General features: G+C 43.2%; 1 protein-coding gene across 1 annotated transcript in view; it reads left to right on the top strand.

Annotated features, from left to right (window-relative positions):
- Window positions 1-5,592: 5,592 nt before the first annotated feature.
- Window positions 5,593-10,155, top strand: part of LOC118584664 (NHP2-like protein 1) — a 35,038-nt gene continuing 30,475 nt past the window's right edge. The window contains exon 1 of the mRNA XM_036188917.1: window positions 5,593-6,048. Coding sequence (XP_036044810.1) covers window positions 5,593-6,048 — 456 coding nt within the window. The remainder of the gene's footprint in view (window positions 6,049-10,155) is intronic.

The following is a 10,155-nucleotide window of genomic DNA, read 5'->3' as shown; positions in this document are numbered from 1 at the left end:
AGGAATACTAGAACCTCAGCTCTTACTGCTTTCTCATTTGCTCCCTAGCCATGAAGTGAGCAGTTTTGCTTTGTCACACATTCCCTTTGCTTCATCACAATCCCAAAATAATGGTGCCAATCAAGTATAGACTCCACCATCACAGAAAACTGTGACCCCAAATCTTTTCTCTTCATAAGCCAATTTTCTGGAGTATTTGTCATAACGACCAACAGCTGATGAGTATAATACCATGTTTTGATGGTCAGCAAGTGCTTCTGCCTTAGGAAGACTAATTCTATCAGATTATCACAGTTTGGGGGCACAGACTTCTTCCTTCAGATGTTCTCTAGAGCTTAATAACCTTGCCATACTTGGGGCTGAGAAGGCTCACACAGTAAAGCCCCAAACTGAACAACTAGGATGGGAACAGGGTGGAGGTGGACTCAGATGCCCCTACCACCCTTGACGAAAGCACATGCTAGCTGGTCCTTCACCTTGTCACCCCTGTCATACTGTAATGATATGGTCAGCTGTGGCTGTATTTTGGGTTTTGTTTGTTTTTATGTGTTTGTTTTTAATTTCTATCTGTATTATAGTAATGTACAGTTCTCCAGGACAAAATTAAACTGTTATGGCAAGAATTCTATATAGGGACTCTTTTTCATTTTTCTTATTCCAGACTAAAGACTTTTAGCTATAACTGTTGGAATAGGGACTACAGGGCCCAGACATTAACATGTCCTAATAATTACAGCTGTGTTTTTGAATCTCCAAAGACTTCAAGTAGACAATGACAGTGTTAGTTGAGAACAGCTGGTTTCTCAGTTGTGTGATTAGAGCTCTATTCATATCACAACATATGCTCATGGCAGATGCACAGTCCATTCTGGAGTCCATTTCTGACTTCTTACACACACACACACACACACACACACACACACACACACACACACAAGGTAGAGAAAATGTTCTGAAGTACTCAGACAACTGATCAGAAAGCTCTATGCTACTTGCTTCAGTGAGACACAGGAGGAGGGTACAAGATGCACAGAACCTTTGAAACCTGATGACTCAGCACAAGTACTGCTCTAGCAAAGGACCTGGGTTCGGTTCCTAGGAACCACATGGGCATCTCACAACTGACTGCATGTAACTCCAGTTCAAGGACTCCAGTGGGCATCAGCATGCACATGCACATATGTACACACAAACATAGACACATACACATGTCTTAGGGTTCCTATTGCTGTGATGAAACACCATGACCATAAAGTAAATTGGGGAAGAAAGGGTTTATTCAGTTCATACTTCTACATTGCTGTTCACCACTGAAGTCAGTCGGGACAGGAACTAAAACAGGGCAGGAACCTGGAGGCAAAAGCTGATGCAGAGGCCATGGAGGGAAGCTGCTTATTGGCTTGATTCACATGGCTTGTTCAGCCTGCTTTCTTACAGAACCCAGGGCCCACAATCCAGGGAAGCACCACCCACCATGGACTGGGCTCTCTCCATTGATCACTGAGAAAAATGCCTTATGGCTGGATCTCATGGAGACATTTCCTCAACTGAGGCTCCTTCCTCTCTGAAGACTCTAGCCTGTGTCAAGTTGACACACAAAACCAGCCAGTACAACTGACACCTTGTCAACTTGACATACAAACACATCACTATTAAGCCATAACCACTCCTTTCTTACTCATCCCCAAGGTTAATAAATAGGGGTTGGGGATTTAGCTCAGTGGTAGAGCGCTTGCCTAGCAAGCACAAGGCCCTGGGTTCGGTCCTCAGCTCTGGCAAAATAAATAAATAAATAAATAAATAAATAAATAAATAAATAAATAAATAACCTTAAAAGTCCCAGTCTTTACAAATTCAAACACATTAAAATTTCAGGCCCTCTAAAAATAGCCAATCACTTTAGAAATCCAAAGTCTTTTAAAATTTAAAGTCTCTCAACTATGGACTTCATCCAGTAAAATACATCTCTACTTCAAGAGGGAAAAATCAGGGCACAATCACAATCAGACCAAAGCAAAATCAAACTCCCAACTGTCCAATATCTGAGATCCACTCACCATCATTATCTGGACTCCTTCAAAGGGCTTGGGGCACTTCTCAGGCTCCACCCTCTGCAGCACACACAGTTTGTCTAAGCTCCAGCAGGCTCCACTCCACTGCTGCTGCTGTTCTTTGTGGTCATCCCATGGTACTGGAATCTCCAAAATGCTGGGGTCTTCTGCTGCAACTGGGCTGCACTTTCACCAGTAGCCTATCCTAGGCTCTCTTTATGATGCCCAAACCTCAACTTCTTTGCATGACCCCTTCAGTCCTGGGCCTTCAACTGCCATGGAGGCTGCACCTTCACCAATGGCCTCTCCTGGCCTTTCACAGTGCCAAGCCTCAGCTGCTCTCCATAAACCCTTCATGTCTTTAAAACCAATACAATCTGTGTGACTCTTACACATCACCAAGTCCAGCTGCCAGCAGGAGGTGCAACCTTGGCAATCTCTGGAACACAGCTTCTCTGTGCTCTCAGAAAACACTTCCCAGAAGATTTCACCTCAGTGATGCTGGTCTCTCTTAAATCACTGCTAATTTCTTAGCTCCAGCTAACCAGCATCAAGTATCCTAGTAACGTTTCACTTTAGTAGTTCTGGTATCTTGTTAATCACAGCTGTTTCTTCAGCCCCAGCCTACCAGAACCATAAATTCTTAACTCAAAATAACAAATGGCCCTGACAGTCATTAGGGACTCACAAGGCAGGCCTCCATCCTCTGCACTGCTCTCAACATTCTTATCTTCCAAGTTTCCACAGAACATTCCATAGAGCTTTTAACACTCAATGGCTCTTCTAGCCAAAGTTCCAAAGTCCTTCCAGATTCCTCCCAAAAATATGGTCAGGTCTATCACAGCAAAACCCTACTACATTGGTACCAATCTGTCTTAGGGTTTCTATTGCTTCAGTGAAACACCATAACTAAAAAGCAAGTTGGGAAGAAAAGGGTTCATTTGGCTTACACTTCTACATCATTGTTCATTGCTAAAGGACGTCAGGACAGGAACTCAAACAGGCCAGGATCCTGGAGGCAGGAGCTAATGCAGAGGCCATGAAGGGGTGCTGCTTACTGGCTTGCTTCCCATGGCTTGCTCAGCCTGCTTTTTTATAGGATCCAGGACCTCCTGCCTACGGATGGTACCACCCACTATGGGATGGGCCCTCCCCAATTTTATCACTAATTGAGAAAATGCCTTACAGCTGGATCTCATGGAGGTATTTCCTCAACTGAGGCTCCTTCCATCTCTGAAGACTCTAGCTTGTGTCAAGTTTGCTCACAAAACCAGCCAGTACACCACGTAATTTAAAAAGAATTAAAATAGATATTTTTAAAAAACTGGCAGAGAAATATGAAATTAACAAAATAACTTGTAAAATCAAGGCATGATTTTACTTTTTTTTCTGCACTGTGATTGCAACTTATTCAAGATACAGTAAAAGAATCCAAGAGACAACAAAAGGGGTACTGTGTGGATAAATTACTAATTGTGTGCATCCTTTTCCAACTGTTCTCCGTGTGTGTGTGTGTGTGTGTGTGTGTGTGTGTGTGTGCAGGTGCGATAAGGAAAAAAAAATCATGGTGTGAATGAAAACTCAAGTTGTGTTTGGTGAAGCCAGTCCAAAGTCCCACAGTCACAACTGTGTGCTGAGTCAGCAGAGCCAGAAGGGCAGTGGGTGAGTCTCAAGGGCAGCCCCAGGAGAGAGGATGTGAAAGCAGAATGCTGACACTCACAAACACCCAACAGAGGGTAAATGAGAAAGTAACAAGAGGACCAAGGAGGCCTGTTTTTATGGGAGCCTGCTGAAGAATACAAGGGTAGGAGGCTAGATGCCCCCAAAGTCAGACAAACAGAATGATTGTGCCAAACAGAAAGCCTTGAAATAGAGCCACACATTTCAGTTCCTCCAGAGGCAAGGCCCTTGAGTGTAAGAACTCATTTAGGCGGGTGTTAGGGAGTGAACCGGTAGAAGAGGCACTTAGAAAGGGTGAAGCCGCTGTAGCAGTCATGAAACCATTCCCTGTGAGGGCGTTAGGAGGCGTTTCAGAACCATCCCTTCAGAAGCACCATGGGGGCAATGTGAGATGAGGCCTGGGGTGCTCGGAGCCCAGTTCCTCTGACTTAGTCTGTGAACTGCTCCCACAGGACTTTAACTCCCTGTCACTTACCCTCTGTCGTTCTAGTGAAAGTCTTCAGAGCTCGGATACAATGGTGACAACCGAAAACGTCAGGGGAGCCCTGAGGTTACTTTGTTCCATATGTTATCTTCCACAAATGAAAGCCGTAACTCTACAATCAAGGAGAAAATGGACAGTTCAATAAGTGATGTTGGGACAAATGATGATCCTTATGATGGAAGCAGTTTTCCATCCCACAGATGGGTAAAACACTTCGGTACAAAAGAAGAAAAACAGAAAAAGCGTCGATGAATATATAGTACATAGAAGGATTTCTAAAGTTATAGAAGCCGTAGATTTTAAAGGAAAATGTATGTTGACTTCCTTAGGAATTAAAACATTTAGAAAACAAAGTCTATATGTATGTACCATAAAATCATGAATGAATTTAGTGGTGGTAAATTTAATGTTTGTGTTTCTGTCATTTTAAAAAGTAAAACATGGGTGATAATGAACCGTTCTGAATCCTGAAAAAACAACTTACAGGTTTATTGAAGGTAGGAGGCAGGAAATAGGTCAAAAGGTAGTATCTGGAATCCATAAAGGCATCCTTTCAGTGGGTGAAAATGCAGGGAGCCAGGAGATAACTGAGCAAAGGATACAAAAGGATTTTCCAAGACAGGAAATCAGCATCCAAAGTCAATGTCAATAAAGGGAATTAGAAAACAGTAAGATCTCATGCCTCACCCACCAGCTAGAGGGCAAACTTAACCTTTTAAAGCACCAAAGTTCCTTCCTACTTAGCCACCCAAGAGAATCCTGCTCAATCATACAGCAAATGGCGTGAGCATCAATAGCCACCACAGCATCATTTGTACAGCAAGTAACAAAGAAAGGTGTGAGATCCAGAAAACAAGGAACACAGCAGGGAATTCTAAGAACCCCAACAAAGCAAAGTCCAGGGTTACAGCTGCTAAGGATGTTCCCGAGGGGCAAGTAGCAGGTTGAACATGTGAGGTGTGGAAATGATGAGTCACTGGATGTGGGTCTCACAGAGGAAAACTGCACTGAGAGGCTGTTAGATATGTGCAAAGAACCAGCAAGAAGCCAACAAACAAGTGAATAAAGGCATAAGCCGCTGTTACTCTCAGGGAAAAGGCCAAAAAGGAGGAAGTGGTCATAGTGCACTCCGCCTTCTACAGTGACGTTTAGCTGTATTGGTGGTATACGAAGTTTCGAATATCATCTCCACCAAATGGAGTGGTTGTACTGAGAGGATGAGGGAAAAGATTCAAAAGTAGAGACCTTGTGAGGAACCCTAATCTTTATTTAGCACAAGATGAAGCAGATAGATTTCCGCTCCTCTTTCTGCGCCGGGTTTCAGCCTGTCTAAGGTGGGCTGTTGTGGAATCGCGGCGAGGCCAGAGCACCGCAGCCATGACGGAGGCTGATGTGAATCCGAAGGCCTATCCCCTGGTAGATGCCCACCTCACCAAGAAGTTGCTGGACCTTGTTCAGCAATCATGTAACTACAAGCAGCTTCGGAAAGGAGCCAATGAAGCCACCAAAACCCTCAACAGGGTCATCTCTGAGTTCATTGTGATGGCAGCAGACGCTGAGCCCTTGGAGATCATCCCGCACCTCCCACTGCTGTGTGAAGACAAGAATGTCCCCTATGTATTCATGCGCTCCAAGCAGGCCCTAGGACGGGCCTGTGGGGTCTCCAGACCTGTCATTGCCTCTTCTGTTACCATCAAAGAAGGCTCCCAGCTAAAGCAGCAGATGCAGCCCATCCAGCAGTCTACTGAAAGGCTCCTGGTGAAGGCCCGTGACCTCTGCCCTTTCCTGTCTGCTCCCACCCCACTTGTGTATCACATTGTCTGTCAGCATGTGGTATTTTCAGCCAGTTTCTATTACAAATATTGTACTACATCCAGTTTTTGTATTTTTAATTTGTCTTACAGGGTTGTTTTGTCCCCATCTCCTCATCCTCTCTTCTACCATTTTTTAATCTTTTTAAAAAGTGAAATGATACCTAAGACAGGTGAGAGGCAGAATGTCACCATTTAACAGCAGTGTCTATTTTCACCTGCAAACTCATTCCTCTGTGCAGGGTAAATGAAGTAACACCAGTCCCTCATGCCTTTGCATACAAGAGCTCCATATATGTTAACAGGACTGAAGATTTTTCTTTGGGGAGCAGTCCCTCCCACCCACCATCATATGTAGAGGAAGTGTGATAATGTTAAGCCTATGTCCAAGTGCCATTTATTAATGTTTGTGTGTTTTTGATATGTGTAACCTTATATTCTCACCCCGTTCCCCACTGAGGGTATCAAGGTAGTAACAAGTCAAAGGGATGGTCTGCAGACTCAGGCAGCCGGGTGGGTGACTGCCTGGATCTGAAGAGTGACAGGGACAAAATAGTTCCTGCTGGAATAAAGGACTCTGGGGCCGGAATTTACAGCAGAGACAATGTTATCAGGAACATCCTGTCCTTGGTTGAGTGGGGATTTTTTTGAGGAGCCATTTGACACCCACTTTGGGAGGGAGGCTTTATCCTTTTCCTCCCACAACATGGGTCAGATGTATTTTCTATCACATGAAGAGAGTGGTAATAATGTTGTTCATTCTTGAGCATCCTAATAAAGAAATATGTTCCTATTTCATTTTAAAAAAATGAAGCAGATAAAGAATGTCTACAGTTTGGAAATGATTCCACATGTGGCAGCCAGAGACAGAATCAGAAGTGATTGTCCATAGTGTATACAGCCCGGACAGTGGGGAAAGGGTCAGAGCTGTTAGATTTTACATAAGCCCTTTAGAACTGTTTCAAAAAACTTTTTTTCAAGACAGGGTTTCTCTGTGTCACAGCCCTGGATGTCCTGGAACTCTCTTTGTGGACCAGGCTGGCCTCAAACTCACAGGGATCCACCCTGACTCTGCATCCCCAGTGCTGGGATTAAAGGCTCACCAGCTCGAATTTTTTAACATGTACACTCTTATTATTTTGTTGGTGGTTTGAATGAAAAATGACTCCCATAGTTCCAGGCTTTTGAACATTTGGACCCAGTTGGTGGCACTGTTGGTGAAGTGTAGGACATATGGCCTTACTGGAGGAAGTGTGTTACTGTAGACCAGCTCTGAGAATTTGCAGACTTCCAGTTCAATGTACGAGCTCTGCTGCCATGCCTGCAGCCTATTGCCATGGTGTCCCAGCCATCATGGATTCTAACCCTCTGGAACTGTAAGCCGAAATAAACTCTTTTATAAATCCTCTTGGTCGTGTGGTGTTATCACAGCAACAGAGAAGTAATGAATACACTTTACTAATATAAGTAAGCAGAAAAGGTGAAATGAGGGAAAAAACAAAAATCAAAATATTTACAATGTCTATCTCCAAATCAATGTTTCTCAATCTGTCATGACCTCTTGGGTGGGGTTCCATATCACATATTTACGTTATGATTATTAACAGTAGCAAAATTACAGTTATGAAGTAGCAATGAAATAATTTTATGGTTAGGGGTCACCACAACAAGAGGAACTGTATTAAAGGGTCACAGTATTAGGGAGATTGAGAACCACTGCTTTAAATGGTATGATTATAGGTTGTTGTTTTATCCCTTTGCTTTTCTGATTTTTCAATAATAAACCTTTTATCAGAAAATGGATACAATGCATTCTAAGAAAGAATATCTGGCCAGCCAGACTTGCCTTACCTCTGGGAACTGCTGAAGGTGCCACTACAAGTTTCCCAGGCACAGAACTAGTGGTAGGAAGGTCTGGGCAAGGGCAGGGCAGATCCAGCACTGCTAGAGCAACCAGCAAACAAGCTATGGTCTGAACAATGGCCACCAGGGCACACCAGGGCACACCAGGGGATGCCAGGGCACACCGGGGCACACCAGGGGGTGCCAAGGGCACATCAGGTTCAGTTTAAACTCTGGAAGTAGTCACCATCGGTGTTTGATGGCCAGGTATGAACCCAGGAGGTAGACACCTCATGTGAAAGAAGAACCCAGGAGTGTCTCACATTCTGCACTGTTTCAGAAGTCCCGCCTGTCCAAAAGGCCCTCACTTCCAGGCTGAAAATGCCCTGACGAGTCTGGTTCCAAGGAGAATGCCCTGATCTGAAGGCAGAAGAGGCTGCAACCTTAGAGGGGAAACTAAAAGATCAGACAAGCAACATTCTGCACTGGAGGAGTTCAGAAAAGGCCTGAGGGTTGTTGAAGCCTCTTCACATGCTCTACACTGTGGGCTTCCTGGAAAGTGAGGTGGCCCAGGATAAGAAACAGTGACTCAACATTAGAACTGAACCCCTGGAAACCAGGCTCGGAAGAGTAAATTAATTTATAGATGGTTAGTTTCCTAGGAATACTGTAACAGTGTGCAGTGATCCTTTATCTATTCCAAATGTATGTCTGAAACTGGGAATGGTGCCAAACCTCATGTGTCTTAGGTGTCTAGTGCTGTGAAGAGACACCATGACCATGGCAACTCTTATAAAGGAAGACATTTAGTTGAGGTATCTCACATATAGTTTCCAAGGTTTGCCTTTATCATCATGGAAGGGAGCATGGGATCTTGCAGGCAGACATAGTGCTGGCTACATGTTGGCTTGCAGAGAACAGGAAGTTGACTGGAACACTGGGCAGTATCCTATGCATAGGAAACCTCAAAGCCCACCTTCACAGTGACACACTTCCTCCAACAAAGCCATACTCACTCCAAAAAGCTATACCTCCTAATAGTGCCACTCCCTATGATTTATGATTGTTCTTTTAAATTCTGTGTCCTGGGGTTCATCTAGGTAATTATCATTGGTGAACATTACATTCAATTACATTCAAACTGCCACACGATGTATACTGTCTTCCTCCACATCCAGACATATGACAAAAATTTAACTTATAAATTAGTAGCAGTGAGAAAGTAACACCTTACTGTAGATCTCATAAGCCTTAGCAAATTTTTCTTATTAAGTGAGAAAGGTTCACATTTGTCTCTTACAGGGGACATTTTGAAGCTTCTCTTTAGCATATCCAAATGGCCAGCACCCACTACTCTCATATTTTGAGGGCACTATTAAGTAAAATATACGTCACTTGAATTCCAGTACTGCAGTACACGACTGATCTGATGTATGTCACAGCTGCCAAGTGATGAGTGGGTGGGGGGCATACAGAGTGAATACAGCAGACAAAGGCCTTACCATGCTTCTCTGAACAGCAAGAAAAAGAAAACTTGCCAATTGTTTCCAGAGGCTACCATTTAATGTCTGCAGACTATAATTAACTGTAATCAACTGATGAAAACTATGAAAAATGAAAGTAAGTAAAGAGCTCATGTGAAACAAATGTACTTTTTAATTATAAAAATTAAATAGTAAATTAAAGAAATGCATTGTTTATAATTCTGGAGACTAAAAGTCCAAGAACAAGGTATGGGAGGGCCATGCTCCTCCCAACAGGCTGCACATGAACTCCCTGAGAATTTACCTCAAACTTTTACATAGTGCTCTCCCTGTGTGTGCATCTGCCTATGTCTACATTTCCCCTCCTAATAGAGACATCAGTCATACTAGAGTAGAGCTTACCCTACTCCTATGCAGTCCCATTTTAACTGAACTAATTGCATTTACATTGACACTGTTTCTAAATAAACTCACATTCTAAAGTCATGAGCATTGGGACTTTAATATAGGAATTTCAAGGTGACACAAATACATACATACAAATCTCAAAGTTGATATATATAATTTGAGTATCTGGATTTATCCTCCACAGCAGATAGGCATACAAGTGGTTCTCACTTAAAGATCCCAAGAAAAATAGAGGCAGGATCAAAGGATAAGACTCCTCTCATAGGTACATGAGCATAAAAGAAGGTATGACTTAACCCATTTTATTTCAAATGTCATACAAGAATCTAACACAATGGGATGACACAGAGGATCAGCAGCAGATACCACTGTAATAGTCATCATCATCAAAATCA

This window comes from Onychomys torridus, chromosome 5, assembly GCF_903995425.1.
Source record: "Onychomys torridus chromosome 5, mOncTor1.1, whole genome shotgun sequence".
Taxonomy (NCBI): domain Eukaryota; kingdom Metazoa; phylum Chordata; class Mammalia; order Rodentia; family Cricetidae; genus Onychomys; species Onychomys torridus.
Note: the sequence above shows the minus strand (reverse complement) of the source record. Positions and strands in the feature narration are given on the sequence as shown.